General features: G+C 35.6%; 2 protein-coding genes and 1 pseudogene across 3 annotated transcripts; 1 reads left to right on the top strand and 2 right to left on the bottom strand.

Moving 5' to 3' along the window:
* Window positions 1–9,193: 9,193 nt before the first annotated feature.
* On the top strand, window positions 9,194–11,038 carry LOC120208892 (pentatricopeptide repeat-containing protein At3g04760, chloroplastic-like). Its single transcript, XM_039208025.1, has one exon. It carries the CDS (start codon window positions 9,246–9,248, stop codon window positions 11,010–11,012), a length of 1,767 nt encoding a protein of 588 aa, XP_039063956.1. The 5' UTR covers window positions 9,194–9,245; the 3' UTR covers window positions 11,013–11,038.
* Window positions 11,039–11,488: 450 nt separating this feature from the next.
* On the bottom strand, window positions 11,489–13,973 carry LOC120208891 (pentatricopeptide repeat-containing protein At1g08610-like). 2 transcript variants are annotated; one of them, XM_039208023.1, is made up of 2 exons: window positions 13,779–13,973; window positions 11,489–13,416 (listed from the first exon to the last, which is right to left on the bottom strand). In XM_039208023.1, exon 2 carries the CDS (start codon window positions 13,408–13,410, stop codon window positions 11,623–11,625), a length of 1,788 nt encoding a protein of 595 aa, XP_039063954.1. In that variant the 5' UTR covers window positions 13,411–13,416; window positions 13,779–13,973; the 3' UTR covers window positions 11,489–11,622. The 2 variants fall into 2 exon arrangements, with proteins under 2 accessions (XP_039063954.1, XP_039063953.1); XM_039208022.1 differs by having other exon boundaries at window positions 11,489–13,413.
* A 1,443-nt stretch (window positions 13,974–15,416) lies between these two features.
* On the bottom strand, window positions 15,417–18,070 carry LOC120208890 (annotated as a pseudogene).
* Window positions 18,071–20,921: the final 2,851 nt, after the last annotated feature.

Genomic DNA, 20,921 nt, shown 5'->3' with positions numbered 1-20,921 from the left:
TATATCTATTTTCGGACGGAAAATGTTTTAATTGGGGGTATTATTGAAGGAATAAGTTTTGCAGGTTCTTCGGCTTTGTGCTCAGGGCCTTATATGATGTGCTGGGTTGGGTGTATGGTTCTGGGGAACCTACACATTATGATGTGTTAGGATGGGGGTATATATATATATGTTTTAAAAAGATCTGAAAAGTTACATGGTTTTTGGTAACACACTAGATAACCTATTCTGATCTCCTGAACTCAGTCATCCGAAATATTTGTCTGAACTGAAAGCTCATTGTCCGTTACCATCTGAAATATCAGTAAGATCTCTGCTCAGGATAAAAATCTATAAATGTTCGGAAATAATAAGGATATGTATGTTTATCTGTATCTGCACGTTCTTCATCATCATCTGGTAGTTCTATATTACTGAGCTTTTCGAAGCTCACTCTATTACTCACCTTTTCAGGTTAAAAGAATTGTACCAGTGCATCTATCGACTTCAATAAGGGAGTTCTTCCGGCGTTGTTGCAGAGTATGGTACATGTGATTAGGGGGCATGTAATTGTATTTTGATTTATATACGAGTCTGGAAATCTGTTTTATTTTTAAATAGTGACAACTAATTTTATTAGTTTACATGTAATTTAAAAAGTTTTAAATTTTCCGCTATTTTTACAGTGGGTCGCTCCGGTGGCCTAAATGTGACACCCCGGATTGGATCTGGTTATCCTTATCGGTCTGTGAGGGTTACAACATATGTCCTATTAGAAATCTGACAATCATATCCGATAGGGCAAACTCAATTGACAACGATGTTAGAAGGTGTTTCCCAGATGTTTTTCATGGACTTTGTGGTGTTCATTGGTACAGAAATCTAAAATCAAGGTCTGTTGGTATAAAAAAATCACAAATGGACATGCTGGAAGGTGTAAAAGCTTATCGGGAAGTGGATTTTAATAAGCATATAAATTGTTTAAGATGTGTTTTGCCTCAATGTGCTCAAACACTAGAAGGTGTCGGGTTTGAAAGATGGTCAAGAGTACATCAACTTAAAGCAAGATATGGTTCATGACGTCTAATAGTGCAGAATCAATCAACGCTCTAAGTCGTCATTCCCGGAAATTACCCATTATTATATTAATGGAGTTTTTTCGAGCCTCTATTCAATAGTGGTACTACAAGAAAAGAAACCATGTAGGTATTATTTCTTTAAATTCGTAACTTATCATATATTTTACTAATGATTATTTATTTAAATTTACAGGAACATTGGAACGTCGTGTTACACCATGGACTGAAAAAAAGATAACGAAACGTGTTGTGAAGTCAACGTCATTGAGAGTTGAACCATGTTCAAACACTTTGTTTGAAGTATTGGATAATAACTTAAATGGGCTTGTCGATCTAAATGCAAAGACGTGTAGTTGTAAGAAATGGCAAACATATGGTTATCCGTGTGGCCATGTTATAAAAGTTGTTCTTCATCTAAACCAAGATGATTCAAGCGCATACGCTATGGATTGCTACACTACAGAAGTATATCGACAGACTTATGCCGAGATTGTCTACCCATGTCCACATCCTTCTGAGTGGGACATACCAGATGACTTACAAACAGTTTTGCCACCAGTCATGGACAGCAGGCTACCTGGCCGACCAAAAAATCACGATCGTATATTGTCTAAGGGTGAAGAGAAGAGGATATCTACATGTAGTCGGTGCAAGGAAAGTGGTCATACAAGGTTGACCTGTGGATCACCAGTGTCATCATAATCATATTTTCCTCTACCAAAAATGGATCCTCATCAAAATCCAAAGCTCATATGGTGCCAAGCAAAAGGAAATCAAAATCGCAATCAAAATCAAAATCTCAATCAAAATCGGCTTCACCTTTTGGGACTTATTAACTTAGGTGATTTTTAAATGCAAATGTTGTATTATGTGTGAATGCATACATTTTCAGTTAGACATTCATTAGTAACTTGAGTTTGAACATTTCTATGATCTGTTCAGTTGTTATCATGTTGGGATTTTCTCTTGTGTTTGATTGCTTGGATAGTTGTTCTCTTGCTTCTTCAAGTGTCCTTAGCTTGTAATTATAGCTTGGAATGTGTTTGATGTTGTATATAACTTGATGTTGTATGTTGCGATCAATGCGAAAGTCAAATTCGCAACGCAAAATCGCAAACCGAAAATTACAACGCGAATTTGACTTTCGCGTTGCGAATTTGACTATCGCAACTCTTATTTCGCGTTGTGAAAGTTTACATTCAATAGGTCTTTTTTACCTTCAACATAATGCATATTGAAAATTAAACAACAAATCAATTAAACATTGTTGTGGGTACATTATTTGGAAAATAATGTTTCGGACTTCATTAGAAATAACCCTTTTTCATCAGATTAATTTTGTTTTTGTGGGTACATTATTTGAACATTGTTATGTATAAATTTGTTGTGTATGTATATTTTGATTTGATTATATTGTATGTATATTTTCATTCAGATGAGATGGGTTGTGTATAACAAAACAATCTATCTCTTCCATGTGAGTACTTTATTCCAACCATGTGACAAGTGTGACAACCCCATCAACTCACAACTCAGCTTTGAACTCAATCAATATTGTCTTTTAGCTTGATGGTTCAGGAAGCATGTTACTTGAACAGTATAAATCAATTATGCAATTTCCATGTTCAATTTAACACTGCATTTCAAATTCATTTTATATGTAATTGGAGTTTGAATTTAAATTTCAATTTGAGTTTGAATTTCAATATAAATTTCGGTTCCACTATAAATATTAGCCCAAGCCTTTGTTCCATCCAAACAACAACTTACTCAATGGAATAACTTAGTCAATATGCATGTTATCATTGATTATTCCTAATTTCCATTGTTTTTTTTCAACTTTAAACGCGAGGGAAATCCCGACCATCGTAATTTTTGGTTAACAAGCAGGAAGATTGGATATCCGAAGAATGCCTTTTGGATATTATCCATTTCAGTCATCTCATTGAGGTAGTTTAACCCTAAACTGAAATTGTCTTAGCTAAACATACTTGATGTAGAAGCAGCTGCAGATTTAAAATCTCAATGGTGATGTATTTGGTTCTCAAACAGTTAAAGCGTTAGAAACGTTTCGGACATATGATCTGGGTGGTATACGAGAAATGCAACAAATGGTAACTAAAAATCCTGATAATTGAGGGCTACAACTTGTAATAATAACAAAATAATAATAAGTCCGAAATGCTTCCGAGTACCACCCAAATCATAAGTCCGAAATGCTTCTGATGCTTTAAATGTTTGAGAACCAAATAGATCGCCTTCAAGATTTTAAATATGCAGCTACTTCTACATCAGTTATGTTTCTCTCAGACTGTTTCGGTTAACGGTTATCCTATCTTCATGAGCTGGATGAAATGGATAATATTCGGAAGGCATTTTTTTTACATAATTTTATTTATATATAATTTTCAATGATTTCTCTCCCAAATTATCAACTATCAACTTAATAAAGGTATGTTCTTCTCTAAGTTAGTGATGATATATAGTTTATAGCTCGTTTGTTTAGTAAATTAATTTATAATTTGTAGAATGAAATCATATAATGTTGATCATGTTTGGATATCGACATGTGGATCACCAGTGCCATCACAATCATCTTTTCCTTTACCAAAATATGGATCCTTATCAAAATCCAAAGCTCATATAGTGCTAAGCAAAAAGAAATCAAAATCGCAATCAAAATCAAAATCCCAATCACAACCGGCTTCACCTTTTGGGACTTATTAACTTAGGTGATTTTTAAATGCAAACGTTGTATTATGTATATTTTATGTGTGAATGCATACATTTTTAGTTAGACATTCATTAGTAACTTGGGTTTGAACATTGCTATGATATGTTCAGTTGTTATCATGTTGGGATTTTCTCTTGTGTTTGATTGCTTGGATAGTTGTTCTCTTGCTTCTTCAAGTGTCCTTAGCTTGTATTTATAGCTTGGAATGTGTTTGATGTTGTATATAACTTGATGTTGTATGTTGCGATCAACGTGAAAGTTAAATTCGCAACACGAAATTGCAAACCAAAAATCGCAACGCGAATTTGACTATCGCAACGCTTATTTCGCGTTGTGAATTTACCTTCAACAGGTCTTTTTTGCCTCCAACATAATGCAGATTGAATTTAAAACAACAAATCAACTTTTACAAATCAATTAAACAAGCAAAAAAATAATTCTTATTTACACATCAAATTAAACAAATCAACTTTTACAAATGAATTAAACAAGCAAAAAATAATTCTTATTTCCTCATCAATTAAAAAAATCAACTTTCAATGTAAAATTCAATTAAACAAGCAAAAAAAGTGTACTTCATACTGTTGTTTATGAACAAATACATCAATTTCACGTAGCTCACGTTAGGAATAACCTGCAGAAACCAAACATTTGCTCAAACAACACTTTCTACACATCTAAAACCAACAAACAACAAATTATTGAATTCTAGGTACTTAACCAAACATTTTCAAACCAACAAAGAGTATATATGTTAACAACACTTGCTCAAACTTACCAATTATTTATGCAAACTTTCAGCACGCGGCTGCAGGTAGGCAACGTCTCGTATATATCGCTCGAGCCATAAAACTCCGAAACCATAAGCCTACTGCACCTCTATCTCTATCTGTGGGAGGTAGAAAGTGTTTACTTCCTGTCATCAAACGCTCCAAGCACATGCATACAAGAGGACCACAATCCCCTCTGGCTCCCTCCGTTTGTTGTAGCGTGGTATCGTCTCTGATAATTGTAACTTTGAACTTTTTTGGCTTCTTGTTTCCAGAATTAGTCCAATAATCAATCGCGTCCAAGTATTTCGCCAAATGAGCGCTCCATCCCTTACAAATAATATCTCTCAAATCAGACAATGGTATGTAATTCAACATGCTGTCATATACCATTGTCTTCAGGGATGGGAGCTGAAGCTCGACGAGAAGCCAATGACGACATTCCAAAACAGGGATAAACATCTGAAATCATAAATAATTGCACACATCAAATAAAATTTATGAAAACCTTTAAAATATTCAAAAAATAAATACTAACCTTATCGACCTCCCACCACGCAGGATAAAGTTTAGCTTTTCCATTACTCAACGTATATGAAGCATCTATCGGATCCTTCAAGTGAGCTACGTGAAAAGACGTCGGCATAATAGTCCATCGAGTATTTCTTATTTTCCTCAATTTCCTTATTATTAGAAGACGTGACACCCATGCATCAATATGTTGTTTTATAAAAAAATATATATATTAGTGAATTTATTAATAATTTTAAAAAAATTAATCAAAACGCAATATAAGAAGAATATAAGACTTACCACCCCTTTGAGATAGCCATTATCTTCAACCCCTAATAAAATACCACGCCAAGACCGATCAAGAAACAAATGAATAACATCGTCGAGTTGGCATAGGTCAGAATAACACCCCTTGCTCCGCTCATGTAGATAAAAATCAACTGCGGTCTTAGCCTAAAGGGTATTATCCGTAATTATGTCCGGTAGTGTTTCCCTCTCCTGCTGACGAATGGTACTGGCCGGTAACACATACAAAAGCCAACTCGCATCCATCATATCGGGCACGAGAGGGGGTTTATCAATATGTCGACATATGACGCCATATGAATCGGGCTCTTGAACGGCGGGCGGGACCTCTTAAATAATGACAGGGGCCTCTTGAACGGTGGGAGGGGCTTCTTCGATGATGAGAGGGGCCTCTTGAATGATAGGAGGCGCCTCTTGAATGATGATAGGTGCATCGGGCTTCTTCTTACGGAGTCTTGGCACTAGTGGGGTGAACGAAGACGTAATGGCACGTGTAGGACGTCTGATGCGTGAACCTCGTCGTGCAAGAAAAACCCGACGTAAAACATCTACCTTATCGGGCCGTTGAAAATAAATTAATACATAAATAAATAAATAAATAATGCCGAAAAAAGGTTATTTGTATTTTTAGTATAGTATTAAACAAATTTACCTTATTACGTAGAGTATGAACCTCATTTTGCAACAATGAAACAATCTCGCATAGAGTGGCAACCTCATCACATAAAGTAGATACCTCACCACGTAGAACACCATTGTCATCGCATAAAAAATCCACCTCACCACATAAAGACCGAACCTTATAACTTCATGCACCATTATCTTCACGTAAAGTACCGACCTCATGATGCAAAACACCGACCTCATCACATAACTCCCCTAACTCATCCCGTGGAGGTGGAGAACAAAGAGATAAATGTCGTGGCCTCTTTGTCGGTCGTCTATCATGAGGTGATGGTGGAGGTGGAGAAGAGGCTCGATCAGGTGATGGCTCTGGGTGTCGAGTTGTAGAATCGGCCCGATCAAGTGATGGCTATCGAATTGGGGGGTGCTCATCATCCGTCCCATCAAAAAACCGCTTACTAGCTTGCCACCAATCAGTGGCAAGCTTAGCCTCTGTAATGGATAGTTGGCTCCTAACAATATAAAAACTCAAAAAAAGTTAAACTTGTACTAGTAATAACTTGTTTATATATGGTATTATTTGTGTATTAACTTACATCATTCATCGTCGTATATGTGAGTAACTCTTCCCAATCCAACATGCGGATCCTCTTCCAGGTAATAGCCCTAGGAATATCATTTGATCTTTTTATCGCATATGTCCGCATGCTCGGGAAAGCCTCAAATATCCAAATCTACAAAACAATATAATACACAAACATTAGTAATTGTTAAATAATTAATTATAATTTTGGAAACATTATATAGAAATTCTTACCTTAAAGGCCCAAGTAAAGCCTGTCAAAGTGTATTTAGAACCATTGCCCTGCAAAATTTTTCGGTCCTCAAAGGAAGACAACAACTTCTTCTAGGTAGCTTTCCATATATATGAACCCCACGGAAACATGTTCCATGTATTTAGGTCCTCTACCAATAATATTAGGTCCTCAGAGATAGGTTGTCTGCCCTATTTTCCTAAAAGCCGACATGCAAAAGTAATAAATGGCATACTCAGACAACATCAAGGTCATCCATCCGAGTAAAACCATCTTTAACAAATAATCTCTTCAAGTCGTCGACGTGTAAATTCGGCTTCGACTTTGCCAGCTCAGGAAAAAACTGAGATAACCATGATGGGCGGGAGATATGACTAGTGTACCGGGTTACTTCATCGTGTCCGAAGCGTAGACCAGTGATTAAGCAAAACTCCTCCCACTCAAAACAAGTATACGCCGGTGCTGGAGGAAAATGAAACCATATCTCTTCATCACCACGTTGTATCCTCTTGGGTAGATCGTTAGTCATGGTCTGAAGAAACAAATGTGTCAACATAGCATCTCCACCCGTATGTTGTACTTTCAGCCATGGCTCGAAACAAGTATCCTCAAACAATTTTCTTTGTAGAGGTGTAAGCGTCGACGCATTTTTAGTGGCTAGGCTTAATTTATTCCTTAAGGTCAATGCAACCGAAAAAAATTTCTACAAAAACAATAAACATACAAAGTTAGATATACCAAAAACTACAAATTATACACTATAAACAGACATGATATTAAACAGTGAAAACAAAGCCAAATATGTTTCAAACTAGCACGGTATTCACATGCTGTCATTATTCCATCATAGTTTACAAAATGCATCAAATAACTTTCCAGAAGTAAGCACTTATATAAACATTTAAAAGGACAACATATAGGTTTAGTGCAGGTTCAAGGACAACATAAAGAGTAGTAGTTTATTCTTGAAACTTAAATTAGCAACACTGTGAAGTTAGTATTTGTCTTTGTTTTGTCTTTTTGTTGTAGTAATGCAATTCATTCAAGTTTCAATTTACAGAATAAGAGTAGTTTCTGAAACTTAAATTCGCAACGAGAAAATGAAAATCGCAATGCGAAACTAAAATCGCGTTGCGATTTTTATTTTTGCGTTGTGATTTTTGCATTGCGATTTTTGCATTGCGATTTTGGTGTTACGATTTTCATTTTTGTGTTGCGAATTTAAGTTTCAAAAATTATTCTTCTGCAAATTGAAACTTTAATGAATTGCATTTCTTCAACAAAAAGACAAAACAATGACAAATACTAACTTCACAGGGTTAAAGACTAAACAATTTAGCAGTATTGGCAGCAACCGAATGAATTTACTAAGCAATCTCAGTGAAATGGTTAAAATATATATTGAAATTACCAGTAAATTTATCAACAATATAAGAAAAATCTAATAATAATACAAAAATTTCAAAATAAAAATAAGAGATTAAAAAACTAACCCTCGGTGGTTGATTTTCCATTTCTGACCGTGAATGGTTGTGAGGGTTGCTCTGAGAGATGGAGATAGACGGATTTCGCCGGAGATGGGGACGAATTTCGTCGGAGATGGGGACGGATGTCGCCGTAGAGAGTGAGAGATGGAGATGGGACTGAGTTGTGATTTAGGGTTTTAGGTTATGATTTACGATAATATTGTTTACATTTGTGTTGCAAAATTAATATTGTGTTTCTCGTTGCGAATTTGATTATCGCGTTGCGAATTTGACTTTTGTGTTGCGATTTACAAATTCGCGTTGCGAAATTGGAAACTGGGTTGCGAAATTGGGGTTCGCGTTACGAATTTATTGGTCATTTTGGCAAATCCAAAAAAAGTTGGTTAAAATCGTATATTATAAGACATTTTCGGTCATTGAGGTTATTTTCTCTTTAATAAAACAATATCATATAATCGAAAGACCATTTGTGTACTTTCCTCTTGATTTTATAGGCACAAATGAGATGTGTGTGTTCACAAGCTATTCGAGATTATCGGGCCGAGCTTGAGTTGGAGCTGAAGCAATTCAAGTTTTCAGCCCAACTCATAAACTGCCGGCTGTGCTTTAGTTGGGGATTGAAGCAGATTACAGCCCATGATGTAGGTGTTGAGAAAACATATACCAATAAGAACAGTGGGCTTTCCGGGTCAAACAATACCCGAATCCAACCCGATAACCAAGCCAGATTCCTTATCCTGTAGCTATATCTCCAAATCCAATTGAAAATCTGTGTACACAATGTACAAGCAATGAACACCATTAAACCAAATTCCAACACCCAAAATAGTTCAGTTTTATCACCTTTTCATTCTTACAGGTACTCTCTCTATCTCTCAATCCATTTCCTTTTGTACCAAAATGATCTTCCTTGACCATTGAGCACCAGAATTCATCAAATGACAGTGCTGTTTTCAACTGAGTTGATTCCCCATGGCCTACCCATTAACCCACAACAACTAAAACCAGCTTCAAATTCATCTTCACACAACACTTCATTGGTGAGTTGCTTGAGCCATGACAGTTCTAAAGATGGCATTAGAAAGTCCAGAAACAATCAGAAAATCTGGGTTTCTGCTGAAACAAAACCAACCCATCTCTTATCTTTTGATTTTAAGGAATCCCATCTGATGAAACTGCTCAATAGGTCCTGCAAGGCAGGCAAGTACAATGAAGCATTTTACTTTCTTGAATGCATGGTCGGTAAAGGTTACAAGCCTGATGTTGTTCTTTGTACAAAGATGATCAAAGGGTTCTTCAATGGAAGGAACATTGAGAAAGCCACCAGGGTGATGAAGATCCTGGAGAAATATGGGGAGCCTGATGTTTTTGCTTACAATGCATTGATTAGTGGGTTCTGCAAGATGAACCGTCTCGATTTCGCTAACAAAGTGCTCGATCGAATGAGGACTAGAGGGTTTTCGCCCGATGTTGTTACGTACAATATCATGATCGGTAGCTTATGTAGTAGAGGGAAACTCGATTCGGCTTATAAGGTCTTGAACAAGTTGTTGAAGGATAATTGTAAGCCTTCTGTTATCACGTACACGATATTGATCGAGGCGACGATCCTTCAAGGCGGAATCGAAGAGGCTATGAAACTCTTGGATGAAATGTTAACCACTGGTCTTAGACCTGATATGTTCACTTACAATGCAATTATAAGAGGGATGTGCAAAGATGGGATGGTGGACAGAGCTTTTGAGTTTGTTAGGAGCTTAAATGCTAGGGGTTGTAAACCAGATGTTATTTCATACAACATTTTGCTAAGAGCTCTTTTGAACCAGGGGAAGTGGGTTGAAGGCGAGAAACTCGTGTCGGAAATGGTTTCCAAAGGTTGTGAACCGAATGTCGTCACTTATAGCATCTTGATCAGCTGTCTTTGTCGCGAAGGGAAGGTCGAGGAGGCCGTAAATGTATTGAAGATGATGAAAGAAAGGGGTTTGACACCTGATGCTTACAGTTATGATCCATTGATATCTGCATTCTGCAAAGAAGGGAGATTAGATTTGGCGATCGAGTTTCTGGAATATATGATCTCTGATGGTTGCTTGCCGGATATCATCAACTACAACACGATCTTATCGACTCTTTGTAAGAATGGAAAAGCTGATCAGGCTTTGGAAATCTTCGAGAAGCTAAGTGAAGTGGGATGTCCTCCAAATGTGAGTTCTTACAACACAATGTTCACTGCACTTTGGAGCACAGGGGACAAGTTCAAGGCCTTGGAAATGATATTGGAGATGCTAAGTAAACGAATCGGTCCAGACGAGATTACGTACAATTCGCTCATCTCGTGTTTGTGCAGAGACGGGATGGTAGACGAAGCTATTGAGTTGCTGGTAGACATGGGACGAAGTAGGATTCAACCGACGGTTATCAGTTACAATATCGTTCTTCTCGGTTTATGCAAAGTACATCGCATCGAAGATGCCATCGAAGTAATGGCAGCTATGGTGGAGAAGGGATTGCAGCCGAACGAAACGACTTACGTATTGTTGACTGAAGGGATCGGTTTCGCCGGATGGCGGTCTCAAGCAATGGAATTGGCCTATGCTCTGGTCAGAATGGAAGCAATATCAGAAGATACATTCGAACGTTTGAACAAAACTTTTCCTTTTCTTGATGTTTATAAAGAGTTTGCTCTTTCGGATTCTGATAAGTAAACCCCTTTAACCTTGTTATACTTGTTTCATACAAGCTTTTTTCTGTTAATATCCACACCTCAGCTATGTTTTAGGGTAAATTATTTTTTACCACCTCGTTTTTTTATGTTTTTCAATTATGCCCTAAATCCTGAAAATAGATTTTAGATTGAATTCCTAGAATTTAGATTCTCTTGATTTAGTCCTCATTTAGTGAACTATTTCAGCCCTCAAACTTATACAATATTTTGATTAGGTCCTTAATTCAAGCTTGGACAATAAGTTTAAGCCTTAGAGTCTTAATTTATGTCACTTTAGTCCTGGTTTATTAGTTTTAATTAAATAGTGGCCGTAGGATTTGTAATTGACTTATATTTGGTCCTAATTTAGTTTCCTAATAAACAATGACAATGATGAACAATGTGACAAAAATCAAATGGAAGTAAAAGAAAAGATAATTCCATTTCAAGCTCTTAGATGAGACATATCTAAGCACTAAGGTAAACAATCCACTTAAAGAGGACAGAAGGTTAAAAATAAATGAAGCAATATATCAAAACCAAGTGTAGAGAAATTATTGTAATTGTACTAATTCATTGGCGTAAACAGCCAACCACAATGACCAAAGTCTTTAATCCAACCGTGTACTTTCTCTGAGAACCCTCCATTCCATCAACTTCTGATTCAACTTGCTAGCTTCTTGTTTCATTCCGGCATCAGCTACATGTCTTATTATAGTCGAATACGCTGTCTCTTCCGGTGTTTTCCGACTCGAGACCATCATTTCTAGAACTTGTATTGCCAATTCTATCTTCCCATTTCTACATAACCTATGGATCACCATTTTATAGCCACTATCTCCGACCATGTGTTTCCTCTCCGACATCACCTTTAGTATCCCTACAGCTCCCTCGACTTGACCCGCACGGCAAAATCCCCAAACTAAACAGCGGTGAGTTATATCGTCAGGGTCAATCCCATCTCCCGACATCTGATTATATAATCCCATTGCTTTCTCAATTGCACCTCTTCTAGCCAATCCATCTATCACAGTGTTATAAGTAATCAAACCAGGAGAGCAGCTGCTCCTACGTAAAAGTTTAAGTAATCGAAAAGCTTCTTCTACCATTCCTTCTTTCGAAAGAGCGTCGAGAAGAATATTATAAGTAACAATGTTCGGAGAGCAATTTTCAGAGAACATGTGATCAAATAAATTGATGGCTCGGTCCAAACAGCCGTATTTAGACAAACCATTGAGTAACAAATTGTATGTAACCACAGTTGGAGGATGACAGGTTTCCTTCATGATTGCAAGTATCTCATCGACTTCGTCCCAACGCCCGTGATTACAGAGAGAATGGATAAGAGTATTGTAAGTTATAACATTTGGCTCCATGCCATGAGATATAAGATTATATATGACCAAAGCAGCTTCCTCGAATTTCTCTTGTTTACAAGCAAGATTAACCAGAGAATTGTAGGTGACAATGTCCGGATAACAGCCTTCAATGGCCATATCATGTAATACTTCCATTGCCTGCACAGTTCCACAATGCTTGCAGACGAGCTCAACGAGAATCGTATAGGTGATTAGATACGGAGGACATCCCTTTCTCAGTTGATTCCTCCAGAACCCAACGGCCTGATCGAACATCCCGTTATCAAACATGCAGCGGATTATCGTATTGTACGTGATCACATCCGGAGGGCAACCACTCAAGCTCATGTCTTCCAAAAGGTCAATAGCATATCTCATCCGTCTCCTCTTACAAAGCCCACGAACCATCATGTTATACGTGATATTGTCCGGAATCCCGCCAGACATTATCATAACTCGAAGAATTCTGGCAGCTTTATCAAGTTCATCAACTTTTAGAAATCCCCTAATCAAGTTTATGCAAGATGGGAAATGAGGAATTTGATTCCAGCGAGCCATAACTCCGATCAACCGCAACGCACTCTTCAGTCTCCCATTGCTGCAGAACTTTTGAAGAATATCATTGTTGGTTTCCTCACCGTTTCTAACAAAAGATCCATCTAAAATCGACATCAACGAATCTGGAAGCTTTTCCGAAACCATTCTCTCTTTCGATTTTCCATCAATACACATCTTATGATCTTCTGAACTCCTCCATTCATCCTGATCAAATCCACCTCCGTCAATACAAACACTTCTCTGCAATCCTCTACACTGTAAAGACATCACCGCTCTTTCTGAACCATTTGCTCCCTTCCATGGCAAGTAAGAGTTGCTTCGACGACAATACTCGATTAAACAAGTTAAACGAGAAGTAGACACGTTTACCGTCGAGTGCTTCAGAGAGCTACAATCCGGACCGCCTTGTTTCGAACCCCATTGCAAACCATGAAAATGGAAAATCTCAACCGGAAATTTCTGAGCAACGACATGCCCCATCATGGTCTTCTATCCAAAAAATATATAAAATTTAATCACCTAATTAAGTGTCAATATGCTTGAAAAAACATAAAATTTCTTGCTTTCCTTCTTTACTTTAATCAAACTCAAACTAAGATTAATTCCCAGCAGAATGGTGCAAATAAATTCCCTTAATACATGATTTCAAGAATTTTTTTTTAATTAAGCAAGCAATTCCCATTCTTTCTCAGCTTATCAAAATGAGAATAAAAACCAATCCAGAAGCCTTGAATTCAACTACACATTTCCTGTAATTCAAGCCACTGACTATTTCACCTTCATTGAATTCAAAAGACCTTTAATAACCCCATCAAAAATATATAAAAAAATACCCAGAATTAAAAGATTACCTGGATGCTTGCTCAAAGCTCTAAATTGACGAAAATGAAATTTGAAATCCTCTGGACACAGAAAAGGCAAAGCTTTCATTTTTCACTTAATGAGTTCTGGTTATGAGGTTTAACGGGTGACGTTAATTACTAGGGTTCTATTAGTGGTATAATTACACTTAAGTGCTTCTTTTGTAATCCCATTTACGATTCAGGACATTTCAGAACATTCTAATTTATTAAATTCTTAAAATATTTGTATTCTATTAAAAAAATTCTTCATCGCTCTACATATAAATTTGAACTTCAAATGTTAATTTAAATATTTAGAATATATGAATAAAATTATAAATATTAAAAAAATATCCTAAATTTATAGCACAATATTTTATTCATATAATCAGAGCATTTGAATTAGTGAGCCAAATCTAGAAAAAAGATTGAGTTTAATCAAATTGATGAATCTTATTTTATTTTTTTAATTTATTCAAATTTAATGTATTTTTTCAAATTAAAATTAAAATAAGTTAAATATATCAAGTTAAAACCTTGTTAACAGTCTATTGAATTTTAATTTAAATCACATAAATAAATTCGATTTGATTATTTATTTAATATTTAAATCTAATAAAATTTCAGTTAACTTAAAAAAATAATCATCATGTAACTTAATTGAGTTTCATAATATTTCATATTTAAAAAAAATTATGAGTAGCATTATATGATTTTAATAATTTTATATGTTTATAGAAAATTTGATATTTTTTTTATAAATTTATGAAAAGGACTTACAGTTTTTTTATAGATTTAAGGAAATATATATATATATATATATATATATATTAAGAATTTTATTGATAGAAATCAATTGATTCAGTTTTTTAAAATTAACATAATTCAAAGAGTATTTGCACAAATTTATTAATTGATTTTTGAAATATTCAAGTGGTAAATTTTTTCTTCGATTCAAACTTACAAAAAGTTAAATCTTTTAGTTAATTTGATCCAACAAATCAGATAATTCAATTCAATTATCACAAAAAAAATTTAAAAAAACTTTTAATTTTTGGTGTTGATAAACATGGTATGAATACAAAATAATATATGTTCAAAAACTCTTTACCAATTAACAATGAACATTCATGCATTGACAATACTCATACCCTATCAGTACTCGAACCCAAGGATGAATCTAGAAGGGAGCGGATAGAAACAATCACCCCTAAAATTTCAAATTCTTGTATATTTTAAATATTTTCTTTGCATTTAAAGTTAAAAATATGTTTTAACCCTCCCTAAAATTTTATAAGCTTACCCCTCTTAACATAAAATTCTACATTCGTCTTTACTTAAACCTAAGACCTCTGAAGACAATAACAAATCTCTTAATTATTGAAATCGCTAATTTTGTTCTTTAAATTGATATGAATCTAAATTTTTTTATAACAATATTATCAATAAAACATTAATGCTTTACACATTCCTCCACAAGAACACTTTGAAGTTAAAATCTAAACGAATCTCCTTTATACAACAATTTCAAAGTTGATGGCCTTTCCATTCATCATGTTCAGCATCTTCCAGTAGATGTTTTACGATATTACTTCATTGTTCTTCCTTTTGCCATTTCTACCATTTCGCTGCGCTTTTATTTCTTGGCGATTGAAATTTATCATTTGTTTACCAAGAAATTTGCCGCAAAAAAAACAAGCTTACTGATGCTTGTATTTGATTGCTGGATTGTATTATAATAAAGTTTCTCAGTACTCTACAAACACCAGATTTTAACCTTAATTGCCTTGGATCCGACAAAAGGAAGGCGAAAACATTCATCAGGGCTGCTCACTTGTGTAATATCCCTTTTTTTGCGGCTTCGGCTTTTTCTGAAAATGGTTCTGCCAATGAATTTATCATAACAGACATCCAGTGTTAGAATCAGAAATGACATAAAAGTTGGAAAGAAAAAATTGAAAGAATCAAATGGAAGTGTATTTGTACCTTTCGTCTCACAAGGGCTTCCTGATCTATCCTCTCCTTCCAGTTACTCTTCCGAAGCTTGATTGGTTGATTTCCAACATATTTACCTGCAACACATTATCCGAAAAGTGTACACTCTTAGGGTACAAACATATATGAACACTACACAAAATAGGTAGTTCAGATTTGACTATGATTATAAAAGTACCTACCATTCATCTCTTTAAGTACGGCTGCAAGGTCTGAAGGGTTAGCAAAGCTAACAAACCCATAGCCCTTTGTTTTGCCCGACCTTTTGTCTCTAACAACCTGGAGGAAAGATAACATGTCATACAAATGTCTTGGATATCAAATCATTCTTAAGAAATCATGTATCCCTCGCTGATTTTCTTAAGAACAAACAGGTCAATCACAAGCATGATAAAGACACATGAAACAAGATACTGCAAGGTAATGTTAACGGTTGATTATCAAACTAAATGAACTTAAAATCATCAGAGCAGAGTGTTCACGTGGCAAAAACTCGAAAACTCAAAATGAGCATACTCACAAATCTGTATCTATCATTCTTCTTAGCATATGATTATAATCACAATGCATAGGCAACACCGAGATTTCTCAAATGTGCCACAATATTCGAGTCAGAAAACCAGTGAAACCACAAGTGGTTTTAATCATTGTTGGGATGTGGAATAGTAATTCACTGACAAAAAAGAATAAGGTTCTCGCAAGTTCAATGCCATACAATAAAAATTAACAGGTAAAGGGAAAACAATGCACTTCTTGTTTCCCCCATTTAAAGCTACTCAGGACTACAGGAGGTGGTATCCGACTTAAACAGTTTAATTGGTTGACTGACCTTATTCATACTAGTTCAAAAATCAATTCAGCTTGCTATGAATCAAACTACTCCATAAGTCAGGTAAAAAATACCATACTCAGGCCCTAAGTCGTGTTCCAGCAGTCAACATCTGACATTGATGTCTACAATTTTGACAACATCAATGAACACTAATGAAATAAACTGTATTATTCCATTAATTTGCATACATGGGGGTCCAAGGCAAAACCTACCTTAACACTAACATATAACTGCTTTGTGCACTTCTTACAAGAATCAGAACAGGAAATGCAAAGAGTTGATAGACACATGGCAAAATATGCTAATAAAAAGAAAAACTTAAAAAAATCGACTCATTGGAAAACTTACTTTAGCCATGTTAAATGATGGAAACCGTGCAAAAGCTTTTGAAAGAACATCATCATTCACCTCATTACCAAGATCACCACAAAATAAGCGAAAGTCATCTGCATATTACCAACAGAAATAGAACATGAGGAAGAGCCAAAAAGAACTTGTAAACACACAAAGAGAAATCACAAGATAAATGAATATAAAATATGATAATTCATACTTTCTGGCCACTCTGCAAGTGTTGGATCCTCCCATGACTGACCGGCAGCTTTCTGTGGGATTGCTTTCTTTTTAGTTTCTGCTTTGTGATCAATTTCACTGCTTGCAGGAGCAGCCTTTACACTCTCTAATGCCTCGGGGGTAACTATTTGAGCATCCCTTTGAAATAACTGTTGGGCCTGTCCAAATATACTATAACTTATTACAGATGTGAATGGGTACTCGAACTCACAGCTTTAAAATAAAAACAGGGTTTTTTGGGGTACTTTCTCCAACATTAATATAAAGAACAATAAACTAGCAATAAAAAAAAGCAAAACTTTCTCAGCTAAAAAATAAGTAAATTTATAAAAGCAACACTAAATCAAATATAATGATCGCAAATTTAAACTAAAAATTCAAATTATTCGTTAAAATTTCAACTCTCTTCCACCAATCTAATGCAGCTGATTGATCTCGCTATAATTTTGAATTCAATTCTCAATAACAATATAATCCAGAAAATTTCAAAGTTAGCAAAAAAGTTGGTGAAAATTTTAAACCCAACATAACTCATAAATTCCATGAATCTCAAATTTACAAATAAAAATTGAAATAATATTTATAGTTTCTTGTTCTACATACCTGTTGGTATTGAGGGAGAGAATAGACGCCGGAGACGGCAGCTACGGAGGCAGGATAGGTAGGGGCTGGGGCGGCCGGAACGGACTGAGCTGCCGTGCATAAGGTTGAGCCTGTTGCTGGAGATGAAACGGCAAAGGAAAATACGGCGGATTAGTCGTCGCTTGGTAGGTGAATTGAGAAGAGGATGAGGAAGAAGGATTTGTGGCGGAGGAGGGTGGAATCGACATGGCTGAAATTGAGGATTTAGGATTTTAGAATAAAAAATTGGGGGGAGAATTGTTGATTTAGAAGAGGGGATGACTAGGGATCCAAGATACAAGGGATACGGATTTAATAATGTTTTTGCCTTTCAGTTTTAGGAGGCCAGCCTGTCCCTAAAACGCTGCAGTATTGCCATGAAGGAGGGAAAGCTAAATTTAATACGGTCTAATATGGATTTGTTGAAGGGTTGAATTATTTGTTTAAGTCGAAAATTTGAGATTCTAAACAACTTAAAAACGGTAAACTACACTAATGTCACTAAATTTTGAGTAAATTTTTATTTTCCCTACTAAAGTTTTAAAAATAGTAAATTGATCACTATCGTTATCAGTTTATATTATCGATTTATAACAAATCAATCACTCACCATTAATAAATATTGACATGGATGATGGAATGTTGATGTGACATGTTATAGAATAGCATAAAGGAACTTGGTGGTAGTGTCGGTTAGAACAAACAACCATTCAGACTCAATCGAGGATATGACCAAGGAGAACAAGAATAACGGAGAAAACATCAGAAGATTCGAGTGTCGTTACTGTTAACTAAAATAATTAATAAAATGCCAAAGAGATTATTGTTTATTCATCAAGTTTGGTTTCAGATAAACAACGTTCTTTTTCTAAAAATTATGCCTCTAAAGCTTCAAATGACAGAAATTCCTGCAACTGATTAATCATTAATGCAAAGAAAAATATGCTTCATCAATTGACTCCATAGATCCATTTATATGCGTTGCTTTTGTAGTTAACCAATTCTTGTGGCTTGAACCATAAGTTGATCTCATCCTTGGCGGTCTCCGTACCATCACTTCCATGAATTATATTTATGCATTTCAAAATAAACCCTCCCCATTTTATATATTGTAAAACTAACACGCACGAATCAAGCGACATCGGTGGTAAAAAAAACTGTTGTTATTCCTTGAGTTCATAGGTTTGAGCATCATTAATGTCAGGAATGTCAGAATTCAATGTCAAATTTTGCTTTGAGATGAGCAGAACTAGGTATACCATTGATCGACTTTCTTGTTTGAAATAATAGCTTATAGTTGTGTTATATTTTCCATCCTGCTATGAAAAAGCTGAGAGATCACAAGGAAATTGGTGGTTCTTGATGAATACTTTCTGTAATTCTTTCTTCTCCTCTTTGCCTGTTATATGTACATAGCTTCCTAAGCAAAGCCAGCACTAATCCTTGGTGGGGAGATGATGAAGGACAAGAAGGAAGGTGAATAAAAGAAATAGGGTTCTCGTTATTAAAAAATGATTTTTAGAGTCAAAGAGTGGTAACGTCACTATAACACCCCAATTTAGGGGTTAAATTTTAGGAATCTTAAAGTGGTGAATTTAATTGGAATTTTGGAAGGAAATCGAAGATTAAATTGTAAAATTTCAAAGTTGGCAGAGCATTTTAAGAAGTGCAGGAAGTTCAGTGACTAAACTCATGGTTTACCCATTTTTTATGGGATGAATTACAAACTCTCCCCGTGCGCAGGTTTTTCAGAATGTTTTCCCAGTTTTCCTTCTCCAACAACCCTCCTTTCAACTCCAATCTACTCACCGTCCGACCTCCGATCGATGAACCGAAACAACCATCGTGTTTATTGTCGACCGAGGAACAAAACCCCTCAAGCCTTTTATCGTGAATCGTCGTCGTTCATCGTTAATTTCAGTCGGAAGTATCGTCAGTGATAACTCGATTTTCGTTGATTCGACCATCTGATTATGACACCTCCCGCACCATCGTGTTCCTTGCATCATTCTGCATCCACCGATGTCCTCCGTTTCTCCGTCATCGGCGGCGTGTGAAGGGGTGAAACCGTCAAAATTTCCGTCGTTTAGGAATCGAGCTCGCCGCCGTTCAAAATTGTGAACCGAGCTTGGTAAGTGTCTCAAAATGCCTTAAAATAATTTTTAAAAATTTTTCCACGAATTTTTCGACATCGTGTTACTGTTCACGCGCCCCACGCGCCACCCCCGATAGTGGGAATCGTCTGGGTGTTAATTTTGTAATTAATTTCTATTTGGATTCTATTTGTGTAAAATTTGGTTTGTTAGTTTCGTAAATATTTGTAGAAAGTGGCTAATTTTGTAATTAATTTTTCTTAGGATGATATTTATGTAAAATGGAGAAATGTTTACCGTTGACATGCGTTAACCATTGACCACTATTGACCAGAACTTTGACCGGGCATTAAACGACCTTTGACTTTGATCGGGTATATCTATCTTAACATTTTTCGACGTTCTGAATCTGATTTCGCAGTCCGTTTTTCAAAACTCTGACCTGAAGACCTCGAAATTGCCAGTCAAACCCGTTGACTTTGACCGAAAATTCAAAATTTTTGAAAAGTCATATTTTGTGTTTTTGACGTCCTGAATCCGTTTTTGGGGTCCGTTTCGCCAAAATCGAACCTGGTAAGTTGTTTTTTTACTAATTTATCACCTGATTCGATATGTTTTTCGGAATTAAGCTCCGTTTTTTATGTAATTTCTGTTGATATGCATCTGAGGAATTATTGGAATATGATTTCAATATCAAGGGCGTTCGAATGGAATTTAATGGTTGATCAATATTACACGAAAATCGAGATAATACATTACTATCTTTTCATGCTTTAAGAAACATGATGGTATTAATAAATGCATGAATGGAAATGTTGGCTCAGATGACTACATAAGAAATTGGAGGACAGTTGGAATTAAACTACATGCTTTGTGATTAAGTGATAAATGAATCAGTCTGGTTATGTAAATTATAATTTTATTTCATCAAAGGTACTTGGATTGAAAATTATGAGAATACTCTGGTAGGGTAAAATTATGAAATTACCCTTATGTTGTAAAATGACAAGAATTGTCCCTAGAAGTTGATTAATAACT

This window comes from Hibiscus syriacus, unplaced genomic scaffold, assembly GCF_006381635.1.
Source record: "Hibiscus syriacus cultivar Baekdansim isolate YM2019G1 unplaced genomic scaffold, ASM638163v2 tig00017792_pilon, whole genome shotgun sequence".
In the NCBI taxonomy this organism is placed as follows: Eukaryota; Viridiplantae; Streptophyta; class Magnoliopsida; order Malvales; family Malvaceae; genus Hibiscus; species Hibiscus syriacus.
The sequence above is the reverse complement of the archived record's forward strand: the minus strand, read 5'-3'. Positions and strand labels throughout refer to the sequence as shown.